Genomic DNA, 16764 nt, shown 5'->3' on the forward strand with positions numbered 1-16764 from the left:
GTCTGTTACCACAATGGAAATCACAAGGGACTTTCCAAGGTGTCTCTCACATTTATATATATATATATATATATATATATATATATATATATATATATATATATATATATATACATACACATACATACACACACATACATACACACACACACACACACACACACACACACACACACACACACACACACACACACACACAGGGGAGGATGCGGATTTGATTGATTGATTGATTGAAAATTTTATTAACAGTTTGCAGAATTACAGTACATTTCAAGCACAAACTCAATACAAAGGCTGTTAACTGTGAGTGGACGACCCAATTAAGCATTACACTTGTTTACAACAGGGTCCACCATGTTCAATTCATCAAAACATTTAGAGACGTACAAATAGACACTTCTAGACAAAGAACAGTACAGGAATTCATCATAATGGAGGTAAAAAGGGAAAAGAAACATATACAGTGAGGGGAAAAGGGGGGGCGGTGGGGGGGATTCAGATTTTACGGGGGCCAGTTTCGAATTGCAGCCATCCGTAGATTCGCGGGGGCCCGCTGGTTTTATCTGTCGTGAGTGACTTGAGTGAGTAAATTGTAAAACATCGTCCATCGATCATCATCTGACAGCCCGGGCCCCCAGGAGGTCCGGGCCGGGGTGTGACACACACACACACCGAACCTCGGCACGACCAGAGGCTCACGCACACGCACGCGCGCGCGCACACACTCACACACACACACCGAACCTCGGCACGACCAGAGGCTCTGGGCACGATTTACACACACGCACGCGCACGCACACACACACACACACACACCTCTCTCTCTAAAAAAAAAAGGAAATGGAAAGAAAACCACGCCGCATCTTCACCTTAAAAGCGACTAACGTTTAAGCTGTTGCTCTACTTCATTGTTTATCTTCATCATCATGATACATTTTAATGTAGCTCATTGTAATGTCACTATCACACGTGACGTGAGTTTGCCATGTCCGCGGTTCTCGCCATGCCATTGGCCGCATCACGGGAAGTAAACATCACGTGACAGAGAGGATCAGCTGATCCACTAGAGTAGACATCTTTAGCAGGCACAGTCACGACTGCAGCGATTTATTAAACCCATTCATCCATTATTACAGTCTTTTAATCCGCAGGTAAATATGCATTTCAATAAATATCACGCTATAAAGATCTTTCGTTTTGTTTTGTATGTTTGACAATGACACTGGATCGATATGTTGATTCATTTATATATTATATTCTGGTTTGACAGCTTGCAACCATGGCCCTCAGCGATGCCGACGTGCAGAAGCAGGTAACATAACATCACATTTTAACCTTCAACAATGATGCTACTCACTTACATCTGCTCGAATGTTTTAGTTAATATATCTGCTTATTCTAATGTGTATACTATACGGTGTTTCTGGATTATTCTGTAGAGAATGTCATGGAGGAGGAGGGAGGGTGACATTGGGATGGAGCTACTGTCTGTGTGCGGGGGCGGCGCGGCTGGTATTTAAATTAAGTCGAGGCTAAGCATTATTAAAGCCATCCAGTTTATATTAATGTTGCCTCACTTGAGCTTAATTAACATGTCAATGGAACGGAACGTTGTACTCCGAGGATTAGAGGAATGATGCATGTTTTAAACTAGAGCAGACTCAGCAGAGTAACGGAATCACTTCTAGTGCTGCACTTCCATTTGACACATAGTCAGTCACATGATCATGCACCCTGTATGAGCCTGATGAGGAACTATGGGATGATCCAGGCATCTTTCTAGCATCTAGTGCATTGGTTCTCAACCTGTGGGTCGGGACCCCCAACGGCCAGGGGGTCCCCAGCCAGGTGACAGTGAAGTGACAATTAATTCCTAAATATAAATGGCTAATAAACGAGGCAACAATATTGTGAAAATAGCTGATCTACAAGCTCACGTCTCACGGTGCGAGGTGTTGGGCTTGTAGATTGTAGTTCAAACATGATTTTTTTTTGGGGGGAGCGGTCCCCAGTTCAAACATGATTATTTTGGGGGGTCCCCAATTCAAACATGATTATTTTGGGGGGTCCCCAATTCAAACATGATTATTTTGGGGCATCACCGTCTATCTGTTTCTACTCATTAGGGGTAGGGTTAGAAATCAATAGTTTAATTGATCTGTATATTGGACATGCCAATAGGTGAAAAGTAAAGAATATATACTGTATAATAGCTGATTTACAAGCTCACAACATGTAGCAATGGAATGTGAACTTGCAGATCAAGCTTTTTTTTTTATAAAGACACATTTCTTTTTATATCTTTATTGATATAAAAATATATGTTTTTAAATGTGCTTCTCAATTATTTGATTACTCAAATAAGTATTTGACAGAATAACAAAGAAATATTGCAGCTCCACTTCTCATCCATATCTTGCATGTCTTTGATTATTACAGTTTAATGTTTACATGCAAACACTATTTTTCATATGAATACAGTGCTGGTGTGTCAGCTAACAATGTGTAACGTAATAAACGTTACAATGCAAATGGGGTTATATAGTGAAGTTCAGAAGTTTTACGCTACACACAGATATTGTTGTATTGAATGATCATTGTTGCATAGATGCAGAACCCCCCCCCCAAAAAAATAAATAAATAAAAATAAATAAATGATAGAACATACATCGCATCAATATCTGGTGCACATAACAGGGATATAGTCTCGGACAGAAGTACACTACATTGTATATGAGGATTCCACACCACCGTGACAAAAGCAGCCGGGACAGAAACAAATTTGTGGCGTGTCGATGTCAAATCAGTATTCCGCGCTCTCATTTTAGAAGAGCTGCCGGCAGCTAGTGATCGTTTTCTATCCCATGTAGGAAAATCACAAAACATGTAGGAAGGTCACAGATATGATGAAATGTACAACATGAGGATGGGTAGGTGCTCAAATCTTGTTCTAATCCACACGGTTCTTTTCCCATACAGATCAAACATATGATGGCCTTCATTGAACAGGAGGCCAATGAGAAGGCAGAGGAGATCGATGCCAAGGTATAAACACTCACTGCCATACAATTGCATGTATGCTAAACTCTAAATACTGCACTATGCATTTTTAAACTATAGTACCTTTGGCGTACTACACACTATAGCAGGGGTCTTCAACAGGGCGTCTGGGACGGGGATATATTTATATATATCGATCCATCTTCAACCGCTTATCCACCTCTAGACCGCCATAAGGGGTCCGTACGCTTTTCCAACCAGTCATTGGTCCGACATGTGGAAAACGACCGGATTATAAGGTTGGCGAACATGCGTTAAGGTTGGCGAACATGCGCTGCTCCGTGCTTGCGGTTAGGGTTTGAGGAAAATACACATTAACATGAATCCAACATACACTGATGATAGTGCTGTCAAACAAGTCTATGAAGCTATCTATGAAATGTATGAAAAAGTTTAATCTGCAACAAAGTTTTTTGATACGAATCCCTAATATTCGTATCGGCTAATTATTACATAGCACATGCACCAGTAGCACCAGTTTTACACCTTGTGTAAATGCATTACTCTGATGGGGTGGCATATGGCATGTACAATACCATCCACAGAAAAAGTGGCCCACCTGATGCACACTCAGAGTTAAATGAACACTATGGGCTAATGCATATCGTTGTTGTCGGGAAGGAATTAGGAAACGACCTAACTCAATTTTTGAGTATTTCTTTTTTGGCATAAATCAGTGCTATTGAACACCCTTAACGTCTGTATGTTAGTTAAAAAAAATATTTAACTAATGAAAAGTAGTAAAAAGTGCTTCGGACAAACCCTCATCAGCTCAAACGGCTAACTCCACCAACTCTCCCCTCATCATGCAAGTAATTGACAACATTTAAATTCACAACACCAAGGCAGTATTGCTTTGTTTTCAAAATATAAGGTCCTGAAATATGTATATTTTTCATTTTCTGAAAAATTCACAGTTAGGCGGTTTCTTCTCGACAGCAGAGATATCACACTGTCGTTCCTTGACAGTAAATAGTTTGAGAACCACAGAGTAATATAATAGGGAAGTGTTGGAGCTGATCTTTTCCTGCCTGTGTGACTTTGTCTCCCCCTGCAGGCAGAAGAAGAGTTCAACATTGAGAAAGGTCGTCTTGTTCAGACTCAGCGACTGAAGATCATGGAGTATTATGAGAAGAAAGAGAAGCAGATCGAGCAGCAGAAGAAAATGTGAGTCGGTGTGCAATCCTTATCCTTCCTCATGCTCCTGTCTGGTTGGACACAACAACCTGTGTTCCAAATGGATTGCATCTAGTTATAATTTAGTCACAAGCTCTATTGGTTAAATATATATAAACCCCACAGACGCACTTTAAATAATCTTCAAAAATAGAGAAAATAGTTAAAGCTATCAGCTATTTTTACTACTCTTAGACGACACTCATTAACATACTGTAGAAAGTTTAATTTTGGAGATACAAGTTTCAGCCACACAGCGACAAATCATCATTTTGCAAAGCAGAATAATTGCATGTATGACTCATTACGTCTGGGCAGTATTCATCATTTATCTATCACGGTCTGTAACACTACTGTCATTAGCTATTGTGATACAGAACAGTGTCTAAATTAACACTAAAAAGGAATCAAATAAATCCAATTTCTGAAATAGTTGAGATTATCACCTGAAAATGACAGGTGTTGATTGATTTACAGTTATCATCATGTCCAATGTGATGAACATCAATTTGATATTGATTTACCATATCTAATGTATATCGGTGGTGGATTAAGCTCTTTTGTCAGCCAGTTAGAAACCTTGTACATTTCAAAAGTAGGAAAAAAATTAAAAGAGAGGAGAATAAAAAAAATAAACTACAAGTTTACGACGTGTCGCAGTCCGATACAGGGCTTGTAGATCGGCTACTTTCTCCACTTCGGTGCGACATTCTTCAACGAAGTAGGGCCGCTACTCGGGGGTTATATGGAAGAGTATACAATGTTTAAAATATGGAGAAACAAAGTTTGTGCCGGACGTCAACGATGTGACCTACATCAGTAGTGTCATTTAAATGTAGTCTCATTGTTGTTGAACTGCTATGCTCTCTCTTAACACTGTGTCCACTCAGGGTGTTTTAAATGTAGTCCCATTGTTGAACTGCTGTGCTCTCTCTTAACACTGTGTCCACTCACAGTCAGATGTCTAACCTGATGAACCAGGCTCGCTTGAAGGTCCTGAAGGCTCGAGATGACATGATTTGTGTAAGTTGTTTTGGCCATACCTTATTTTTAGCAATCTGTGCCCGTGTCGGTTCTCAAACCTCTTCATTCCCAAATTAATATGTATTTGGCCGCGGACCCCTATCTGAAAACATTTCGTGCCAGGGACCCCCATACAAGATCTGTGTTGTTGATGTTTGAAAATAGCAACACGTCGCAAGCTTATAGATCGGCCAATTTCAAATACCAATGTACTGTATATACTAGGCAGGGTTAACGTGGCTAAACCGACTTTGATGCTATATTATCAAATGTCACTGGGGACCCCTTTGAACCACCTCAAGTACCCTTTGCCTGGGGTCTCTGGACCCCACTTTGAGAACCACTGCTCTATTCATACTGTACATGTACAAGCTGTGCTGCTTAACTCATTCTGGATGGGAACCCCTTTTGGTGTTTTAAGCATTATGTTATGCTTTAGCTGTTGAAAAATAGCAGATCTACAAGCTCATAGTGATTTTGGAAAATCGTGAGAACGTGGCGCAAATCTTTGAATATATTCTTTCAGAGCGAACGTTGTTAAATCACATCTTTGCTTCTGAGGGGTCCCTGGAACAACATATTTTCAGATGGGGGTCGGCGGCCTATTACATATAATTTTTGGGGTCCTTGACATGAAATATTGAGAACCACTGATATAGAAACATGAGTTTTTTCAGAAACGTTTCATGATTTAGAATGTTTTTCTTCAAATTTTAACGTCAGGCCTAATGCTGCTCTAATCTGTATGGATTTATTTTGCACTGTCAGGACCTGTTGAACGAAGCACGCCTGCGGCTATCTAAAGTCGCTACGGACCCAGTGAGGTACTCCGGTCTGATGGACGGTCTGCTCTTGCAGGTCTGTGTTTTTTTTTTTAATTTAATTTTATTTATTTATTTATTTATTTTGTATTTTTTTGTATTTTTTAGAGGATGTATATTTCAATTTCTTTCTGTAATTGCTTTTCTTTTCTTTTCGCATTATACTGAATATGAACCTTTCTTTAAATTAAATCCCTGCACATTACTACCAGTATAAACTACTCTCTTATGATTATTTGTTATTATTGAAGCTCTGATTGTATTTCTCTTTACACCTGTCTGACTGTATACCGAAAGATATGAAAAAGGCTTCTCACATTTCCATGTATTTATTTTTCTCGCACCACCATCATCATCATAATCATCCTCTTGACTTGATCTTTGACATGTTCTACCTTTTCACTGGAGTGCGGCAAAAATAGCTGACCTACAAGATCACAATGTGTCATATTGTAGAGCGGTTATTTTCACTATTTAAAAACAATGGGGGAAAAAGGAAGCAGAATCAACACCCCAAATCAATTATGTTTCAAATAAAGTGATTATCGATTTAAGTTTTTAAATAATCTATTAAAGGTATATTCAGTGATTTCACTTAATTCAAATATCACTTATTTTTTCTTATTTTTTGGATAATCCTCCCTACTATAAAGTGTGCTGACCATATAATGAGTTCCTCCCTGTCCCCAGTGAACCCCTGGAGTCAAAAAACCCTAGTTTCAGTTTTGGTGGCGGGTGGCAAAGCCTTCATCCAATCAGGATGAGAGGGGCCTTCCTCCAATCATGTGTGGGGGCGGGCCTTGGTGCACATGCTGTTGCACTTCCCCCCCACTGTAGAGCGTGTGCATGTGCACATTTTGTTACCGGGGCGGACTGGGTGGTTTTCCAAATCACCCAAATCACTGAATGCTCCTTTAAGCCCATTAATGCAATTAACTGTTGCACTCTTATCTATCTGTATTTCACATCAGGGATTATATCAGCTTCTGGAGTGCAAAGTGACCATTCGCTGTCGTAAACAGGATATGCAGATGGTACAGGTAATGGAGCACTTCCTACTACTTCATTTGTGTTGTATAATATAAAGCTTAAATGTGTTAATTTTGACGACTAAAACGATGACGAAAATTGTTTGTCGACAACCTTTTTTCACTGAAAAAACTACTGTATTTTCCCAAATAGTAGTATGTAGCCCGGCAGCAACTAGCCACCAGGAACCTAATACCTGCCGGGGGTCTGACACCATTTTGCATATTTTAAACGCCCTGTGTAAATAAACGTTGGGGTCTGTGCAAGCGCTGATTATTTGCAGTCTCTTCAACCGAATTTGTACTTGGTGTCGTGTGCCGATAATAGCAAACCTACATTTTATCCGTGGCTGTGCATTGGTGTCATGCTCTGCAAATAGCTGAGCTACAAGCTCACAACACGTCACAGACACGTTGTGAGCTTGGGAAGGGAAATGTATTCAAAAGAATATGTGACCAGGTCTAGCAAAATGGTCCTCATCTCGCCTATAATGAAAAGGCAGAAAATCTAAAATAAACTAGATTTCTTTTTTTTTGTGATTTTCGTTTTTTTCATATTAACACAATTTGAATGTTGAAGAAGGTTTTCATTCCAACAGATTATTGATTTGGGCAAATTAAATGTATACATTTATAAGTCAAAGTAGGCTTGTTTTGTGAATGTTGTGAATGTTGTGAACATTCAAAGGGGTTTTTCTCAGCTTTGGGTAAAACGGCACAATCATTTTAAAATGGTCATATCTTCTTCAAATATTTTCCAATTTCATTGAATGATACATCATATGAAAGCTTACATTCTGTACTTTAATAATCTGTAAAATTACTCTGGTCGAGATGAGGGCCTATTTGCCAGACCCGGTCACATATGACTAAAATTATCACTGGTATAAAGTAGTGCATATCTGATGCAACATAAATCTCTGCTATGGGATCAGGCGTCCATTCAGAAGAACATTCCCATCTACAAGGACGCTGTGAAGAACACCCTGGAGGTGCGCATCGACCAGGACCACCACCTCTCCCCAGACATGTAAGAACCATCTCATGCGGGAGACTCTTTTTTACGGTGTTTCACCCAGGTCGACGTGGTTTTGAGGTTGGGTTTAGGCAAACTATCTGTGAGGTAATAAGATTAGGCATAGTGTTCGTGAGGTTAAGGTCATGATTAGGCATAGGTGAGTTTAGTTTTCATGCGTGAGGTTAGGTTTAAGATTTGGTTTGACATAGTGTTTGTGAGATTAGGGTTAGAAGTGTTTGGGAGGCTAAGGTTAGGTTTAGCCATAGTGTTTTTGAGTTTAGAGTTATGGTGATGTTGGGCATCGTTTTGTGAAGTTAGGGTTTAGGCGCAACCTGGGCGACACCAATGAAAGAGGGAGTCCCCAACTCATACCTCTGGAAACATCTCCAGCATCAGCCTCCTGGCGTTGGTAGTAGTAGTGGTTTCCAAGTGGTCAGGGGACCCCTCAGATGTCCTTGAGGGCGGCGTGTCCAGCTAAATTATGTATTATTTAAGGACCAAATGGACCCTTATTGGTCTGTAAGTGTAGTGTCCCCACCCCCATCTGAGAATATCTTGTGCTAGGGATCCCCATAAAAAAAGATATTTACATGTTTACATTTAAAATTATAATTTCCCCCCACGTTTCTCTCAAGATCTTTTGAAAATAGCAGATCTACTAGTCAGCTGGATCTCACTTTGAGAGCCACTGTATAAAGAAATGCAACCAAATGGACCCATAAAGGGTTGAGTTATAGCCTATAGGTGTTTTTGGTCCAATGTCTTGGACTCCTGGCCGGGGGTCCTTGATATTAAAAAAGGTTTTAGCACCACTGGGTTAAAGTCAATTCTCCAGCGGATGTGACTGACTTGGTGGTTTTGTGTGTTGTGTGTTCAGTTCTGGAGGCATTGAGATCTACAACGGGGATGGAAAGATCAAGGTGTCCAACACCCTGGACAGCAGACTGGACCTCATGGCTCAGCAGGTAACACGGCTGGATGGCTTTCATAACTGTGTGTGCTACTGTAGTTCAATGTCATTATTTAGTCACGAGCTTGTTAATACTTATTAACGGGAAAATTGAATTTGGGGAAAAGGTCAACATTCAGGATGTCTTCAGAGCTGTTGAATGCAACATGAACTTGTACTTGAAAAATAATCTATTCTGCAAAATATCCACCATCAGAGTGAAAATCGCCTAACTTTAATCCATCATGAAGACTGATAATGATGCATCTTTTTAAAATATTAACAGGACCGTACAAAGCATCGTATTTAAAAAAAACTAAAAACAAAAACAAACCTTAACTGTTCTACTGCATAACCCGTGTTCCCTGCTATTTAATCCAATATTCTACGCTGCCGAGATTGTTTTATTACCTTTAGAGCATACGCCGAAGTATTTGCAGCTTTCAACCACAAAAATCCGGCGAAAAATAGTCCTTTGGTTTGTCCAAGGCCATAATAATAATGCATGTTATTTCAAACACACTTTATAATTGACAAAAAACCTCAAAGTGCTACATTGCAAGAAAATAGTATGTAAAATATTGAAAAACAATGAAATGAATACAATTCAGATCAATACTCGGAGACCCCCTCCCCAACTATACACAGCTAATGGTGTCGTGGAAGGAAGGAGTGGAACCTTAATTCAGTATAAAATATAATTCCGGTAGATTACTCCTGTGACTGAGTTGTAAATATAGACCTGCATAGTGAACATCAGTCTCATAGAACAGGGGTTCTCAACGTTTTTGGCCGGGGACCCCCGGAAATGCTTTGGCAATGTCTCGGGACCCCCGCCCCGCCCCCTCCCGACCCCCAATATAAATTGACTGATACAATAACCTTAAACCATTTTGGGCGGGAACCCCTTTTGGTGTTTTAAGCATTGTTATAATTTAGCTATTGAAAAATAGCAGATCTACAAGCTCATAGCGCGCCACCGAGTGGCGCGCTACGAGCTTGTAGGTCTGCTATTTTTGAAAAATCGTGAAAAAAAAAATATTATTATTATTTTTTTTGAAAATAATTTGGGGACCCCCTAAAATAATTTGGCGACCCCCCGAGGGGTCGCGACCCACGGGTTGAGAACCCCTGTCATAGAAGATAATAACTATAATCATGGATTATTGTAAGTATTGCCATAGTTGCTATTACAATGGCATGCCATTATAGACAAAAATGGCACTCTGGATCATAGATATATATAAACTCTAGATAGCTCACCCGCGCTGTTGGCCAATGGAGAGCGACGTCGTTACGTGGCGGCCATCTTACCTCGGGACACATAACATTGTGTCTATGGGGCATGTACTCTTAAATGACCATAACTTGCTCAATTTTCAACCGATTTTCAAACGGTTTGGTTTGTTATAAACGTCAGAGACGTCCGCATACGTATATGAGTTTATACGACGTTCATATAAAAAACATGAATCATAGCCACGTTGACAACGTTTGTAATAAACCAACCCGTTTGTAAATCCGTCAAGATTTGAGCGAGTTATGACTGTTTCTGTTTGAGCTGCCATTGAACATACTGTACTGTAGCCCCGAAGTAAGATGGCTGCCGGGTGAACGACGTCAGAAACTCCGCCTTGAGCCATCTAGTGTTTATATATATATCTATGCTCTGGATGACCAAGTGCTGTACAATGTGCATTACATTCACACATTTACACCAGGAAACGATGCAAGGCGTTGGTGGCTGGTGCCTTGCCTGCTCATCAGGAGCAGTATACGTATAAGGTTCAGTGTCTTGCTCAAGGACACTTTGGCACTTAACACAGGGGATCGAACCGGGAACCTTCCATGTCCCATGTGGCTGCCCTGCCGTCTGAGCCACTGCTAGTGAAGTGCTTCTTGAAGTGATTGATTCATATTGTATTTTAAGTTTGGTTCCTGGAGAAGACACCAATTTCTCTTTTTGATCTCTAGCTGAAAGATTTGTCCCTCAAGGTCCCTTGAGGGTGTCCCAAATGGACCTTTAGTCCTTTACGTAAGGGATAATATCTGGCTAGGTGGTCATTGAGATAATTCACCAACCAATATAATATAATTCACCTGAAGGTGAATTATATCCCGACAATGACCACCTAGCCAGATATTATCCCACTTATTACATAAAATAAATTACATACATTGACCCAAAACACAACAAAAAGTTTGCGCTGGCTACGTCTGGCCAGCTGCAGGGCTGCAGCACTGTCGGAAAACAAGGAAGTGAGTTGATCAAATCGAATCCATTTTCGGGTACTGCTTCGTCTATTTCTCGCTCAAATGTTTTCAAAAACATTTTTGAGAGCAATGTTTAGCTGTAAATGACATTGTGTGTCACATAGTGTGTGGCTGTCATGTTGGAAACAGCAGTAAATCAAGCTGGGCGCAGCCGCACAGCTGGTGTTCAGAGGGTTTGATTAGGCAGAGGTCTGTTATACAGCAGAGCGGTCATTATCAACACATAACTCACCACTGAATTCAGCGATTGACCAATCAGAATCAAGCATTCAAACAAGCCATGTAATAAAGGTCTGTAACAGGGGTCCTTGAATTATTATTATAATTTACTGTGGTTTAAGAGGTAGAGCAGGTCGTCCAATGATCCATGGGTCGGCGGTTCGAATCCCGGCTCCTCCTGTCTACATGTCGAAGTGTCCTTGGGCAAGACACTGAACCCCAAATTGCTCCCGATGTGCTGGTTGGTACCTTGCATGGCTTCCGCCGCAATCGGTGTATGAATGTGTGTGTGAATGTAATGCACAATCTATGTAAGGCGCTATATTTACAATATATGTAAAGCGCCTTGTATAAAGGCACTGCCGCTCTATATAAATGCACCATTTACCATTATACTTTGAGAACCACAGAGAGGAATAATATAAAAAGTCCATTAATTAAGTGTAGCTACAAATAATAAAGTAAATTGTAAGAAGAGTATAAAACAGTAGTGCAACGTCAACTGAAGCAATCAAAAATAAAATATAATCATGTGACAAATGATCGGATTAGCATAGACTCGCATACTCGCCGATACGATTTTTAAAAATTGTTGATATGTCATACATACCCAAAATAAGGTCGTCAGGTTGAACGTGGTTAAAAAATCATATATACTGATGTTATGGGTCAAGTTCTATGAGGACAGGATAGTCCCACTCGTAGTTCAGACAGGGTGAATGACAGTTCAACAAGTGATGTTTGCTGTTTCATTTATCCCATTTTGGGCGGGAACCCCTTTTGGTGTTAGCATTATGTTGTGCTTTAGCTATTGAAAAATAGCAGATCTACAAGCTCATAGCGTGCCACCGAGTGGCACGCTACGAGCTTGTAGGTCTGCTATTTTTGAAAAAATCAAAGAACGACTGACATAGAAACATAACTTTTTCAGAAAACTGTCAGGATGTAGAAGACATTTATAGAATCTGATCTCAGGTCAAAATGGGTTAATACAATGTGATTGCGAATAAGTCTCTAATTCCCTCCATTAACTCTGTACTCAGATGCAGCCTGAGATCCGAGTGGCGCTCTTCGGTGCCAATCAGAACCGCAAGTTTCTGGACTGAGGCCTCGTAGGAAAAATAAGAGTCCTCCTTTGAAGTTGTTTTTTTAAATTATTTTGTCGTCCCTCGTGAAAGATCCCATTCTTTGTCTGTGAAACAGAATTCCAGTGCAATTCCATCTAAAAAAAACAGAAGAGACGTTGTCGTTTTTTGTGTCGTATTGTGCTGTATGTTGCTGTGTGTACAATACAAGGGACAGGATGATTGTTGCAACTGAATTGTACAAATGCAATTAATTGGGAGGTATTTTTGCACAGTTGTAACTTCTGGTTGACTCGGCTGCTCCCATATAAGGGTTTCAGTTTACACTGTTTAGTCAGGAACATTTCCAGGATGTTTGATTATTTCAGGCTGTGATTACATTAGTCTTGACAAATAAGAGTCACTATCTCACGCATTTTTTATTTATTTTTTTTCATTTTAATTTCATCAACCTCCTGCGCTACATGAGTACACGCATGGAGCGCTGTCTTCATTACTAGAGGCTGTATGCTCCAACAAATCACACAGAAATGAAGTATTATTTATGACTGCAGACCATACTAGTAATCAACTTAATTTATTGATGTTACATCTATTGTATTATTGTTCTAATGTCAAGAACTAGAAGTGTAATGTTATCATTCCAAAGGGTGTGTTTCAGTATGTGTATAAGGATTCCAAATGCAAAATTAAATTATGTGTACGGTTGGGTTTTTGTTCAGTTTGTTCTTTTTTTTTAACGTCCCTCTCTGAGAACGTGTTGTGAAGATGTTATACAGGAACATAATAAAGTATAAACTGCTAATTTCACAGTTCATTTATTTTTCCTTCTTTTTTTTTGCCTTCCGCATTGTTCACTGCAGTGGAGGTTGCACGAGGATATGTGCAACTTATAGTGCCTTCATTTGTTTGGCAACACTGGTCATTCATGCTTCCCTAATTATTTCATCACATGGTATCTCGCAGGAAAGAGACACAATTATCCGGTGGCTCCAAATATTTGACGGGCTGAACTGAGAACATTATGTTCAGTGTTGGACCAGTAAAAGTACCACAATGTAGAAGGTTTTACTGGAGTAAAAAGTACAAAAGTATTGCCATCAATATGTAGTTACAGTATCAAGTAAAGGTACTAAAATAATTAATGGAAGAATGTCCCATCTCACTTTATTGGTTCCTCAACTTTTTTCCAAAATAGCTGATCTCCAAGCATCACATTTTGAGCTTGCTATTATTGAATAGCCAAACCATAAATTCGGACTTACAGTAAGTGGTTAATATGTTTTGTATTTATAAATCTGCCAAGTAACTAATTGCTATAAGTTTTCAATTAAGTGTAGTGGAGTAAAAAGTACTATATTTGTGGAGATCTTGTGTAGTATCTAAATACAAATTTAGATACTTGATACTTGTACTCCTATAGTACTTGAGTAAATCTACTTTCCACCACTGATTAGGTTAGCTTGTGGAGACGAGGAGAGAGGTTACAAGGCGCAGGCTGGATTCTTGTTGGGAAGAGTGTTAGCAGGGTGGGGTTTGGACTGGAGCGCTGCATATGTGTGGAATACGGACTAAATGCCAGCGAGCAGCTGATCCTTTCATGCTCTGTAGGGAGGCTTTTACGTTGGCTTTCTGTTCTGGGAATTTGACAACTTTTGTGGGAGCCATATCCTTCCAGCATCGGGTCGGAACTTTGCCACAGTAAGTATATCTAATCGCCCACGCTGTGATTTCAAGGTTCAAATACTTTTCCTTCAAGTGGTTAGTGATGATGGTAATATTAACTGAAGATGCATTCCAATTTCATTTGAGGAAAGAGAACCCATTTATCAGCTTCAATGTTATAATTGTTCCAATGTTGTCTGCTCAGTTTTTTGTTTAATCACTTCCAATTTCACATGCTTATGCTGTAGTGTATGAGTTCTCTCTCCTGATTGAATGAAATTGGTATCTTGTCCTAATGTATTTTCTATTTATGGGGAGACCCATGAGCAAACACTATGAGCAAACACTATCAATGATTACTAAGCGAAGATAAAGCTATTTAACACTCATGTGAACACATAAATAGTTTGTTTGGCACCGTAAACTAGATTTTATGATTTTTGGATTGACCTTGTTTAGTAATAATTTGTTAGATTCTCACAAAAGTATGAAGCTGTGTCTTATTTCGTTTTGTTCAATGTTTAATTGATTATGTATAGAAACTCACAGAGTCACAGAGAAACCCTTTTGCTTGCTCGTCTCTGTTAGATTAGGCTTGTTAGACTGGTCTTATATCTTAGGCCCATTCTTTGTTTCTTCACAGTGCCAACTACAGCAAACTGGTTCACTTTGAACAGTCTATTAAATGTTGAAGGAGGAACCTAAGAACGGTGCCCTCCTGTGGAAGACGAGGACATGGTGATTTGCATCTTCGCAAGGTGCGACCAGGCTCTGGTGCCATTCAGGTGGGTGATATACCTGGTGCTGGTGTGTGCGGCGACCATCATCATGGTGTGCACCGGGATCACCGGGATGCCAGACCCGGGGCAGAGGGAGGTGCTGATGCGCGAGGAGGCCTCCCGGCAGGTGGGAGGCGCCGTCAGGCTGACGGCGGCAGAGCGGCGGCTGGACGCTCACCTCCACTGGTTGAAGAAGAAGGAGATGGCTGCCGCTCAGTTCCCCCCAGCCATGCACTTCTTCAAGGCAAGGGCTCTCATCCAGAGAAGCCCCATCTTCAAGCTGCTCCAGAAGATGCCAAAAGGTGATTTGACATTTTGGGGGGGGTGTTGTTGCGATACTAAAGTAAACAACACATGCATGTCGCAAGGTGTGTATACATTTATATTATAATCAAATACAAATGTAAATTAATTCAACATAAAACAATTTCACTTTTATCTGTTATGAATCTACAATATAATTTAACTTTTTGAATTATATTATGGACACAAAAATAACTTAAGGCTGAAACTGTTGGTTCTTTTCTTAGTGATTATTATATTAATTACTTTTTTGATAATATTTTATATTTAGACAAATTGATGAACCACTGAAACCCTGGCCTATTTTATACTTCATTGCGCACAGCAGTGTCATGCAATAGTTAAAATAGCTGATCTACAAGCTCACAACACATCGCGATGTGATGCGTTGTGATCTTGTTTAACTACAAGAATAAAAAAGATTATTAAAGGTAGGGTGGGTAAGTGATACATTTGGGTTAAAAGTGTTTGTTCAAAACATTTTCAGGTGGGATGCCAATTTCAGCCAATCGGGAGAGAGCACTCAATTATCAGCTTCAATTTTATGGCGGTCCAGTTCAAATGTCTCCTCATTTCTGCGTCATTACTTATCAATTTCACTTGTTTATGCTGTATCCTTCGCTCACTAGAAACTGAGAGATCCCTGTCACTGAACTAATAATACTCTGAGTCTATAGAGCGTCGCAGTCCCGCCTCCTACCCTGGACCAGGAAATGATTCTCCGTTCATTTTCCTCATAGACATTTCAGAAAGTATTTATTTAAAGACGTTTACGCCGCGGACAAAGCCAACTCGAGTCGTGACAAATCATAACAACAAACACAATTTTTTGGGCCGAACAAATAATTAGAAAGAAGAAAAAAACGGCAGGTTACAACACTTTTTTTGTTGTTTTTCTTCTTTGTAATTATTTGTTTGGTCCAAAATATTGTTTGTGTTGTCATGAGTTGTCACGACTCGAGTTGGCTTTGTCCGCGGCGTAACCGTCTTTAAATAAATACTTTTTGAAATGTCTATGGGAAAAATGCATTGGGTTTCATTTCCTGGTCCAGGGTAGGAGGCGGGACTGCGACGCTCTATACTAATAGCATATATGTAAGGGATAATGTATGGCTAGGTGGTCATTGTTGATATAATGTATAAATCACCGACAGGGTAATTAACCACCGACACGGAGTGGAGGTGGTGAAGGTGATTTATATATAAACTAGAAAAAGTGCCCCTCGGGGCACTATAATAGGCCAATGTGAAAAGGGTGCCATTTCTTCTAACGCCTTTGTTGGGAATTGGATGATTTGAGGCATTTTGTTCCAAAAGTGTGTTTTGCAAGAATCCACCTGTTGGTGGCGCTATAACAGGCCAAT

The 16764-nt window shown here is 40.0% G+C and overlaps 2 protein-coding genes across 2 annotated transcripts in view; both read left to right on the plus strand.

The window, feature by feature from the left end:
• The first annotated feature begins 985 nt into the window (after nucleotides 1-985).
• atp6v1e1b (ATPase H+ transporting V1 subunit E1b) lies at nucleotides 986-13468 on the plus strand. The gene is made up of 10 exons (XM_079494113.1): nucleotides 986-1151; nucleotides 1271-1312; nucleotides 2980-3045; nucleotides 4118-4227; nucleotides 5193-5259; nucleotides 6028-6117; nucleotides 7052-7120; nucleotides 8044-8138; nucleotides 9004-9091; nucleotides 12612-13468. The coding sequence occupies exons 2-10, from the start codon at nucleotides 1280-1282 to the stop codon at nucleotides 12672-12674; spliced, it is 681 nt and encodes a 226-aa protein (XP_079350239.1). The 5' UTR covers nucleotides 986-1151; nucleotides 1271-1279; the 3' UTR covers nucleotides 12675-13468.
• Nucleotides 13469-15170: 1702 nt separating this feature from the next.
• The window catches only part of ada2b (adenosine deaminase 2b), a gene marked incomplete at its 5' end in the record, with an annotated part of 465058 nt that continues 463464 nt past the window's right edge, over nucleotides 15171-16764 (plus strand). Inside the window, one exon of the mRNA XM_079494110.1 lies at nucleotides 15171-15399. Coding sequence (XP_079350236.1) covers nucleotides 15171-15399 — 229 coding nt within the window. The remainder of the gene's footprint in view (nucleotides 15400-16764) is intronic.

The sequence above is a fragment of the Electrona antarctica genome, assembly GCF_951216825.1.
Source record: "Electrona antarctica genome assembly, chromosome: 23".
Classification (NCBI taxonomy): Eukaryota; Metazoa; Chordata; class Actinopteri; order Myctophiformes; family Myctophidae; genus Electrona; species Electrona antarctica.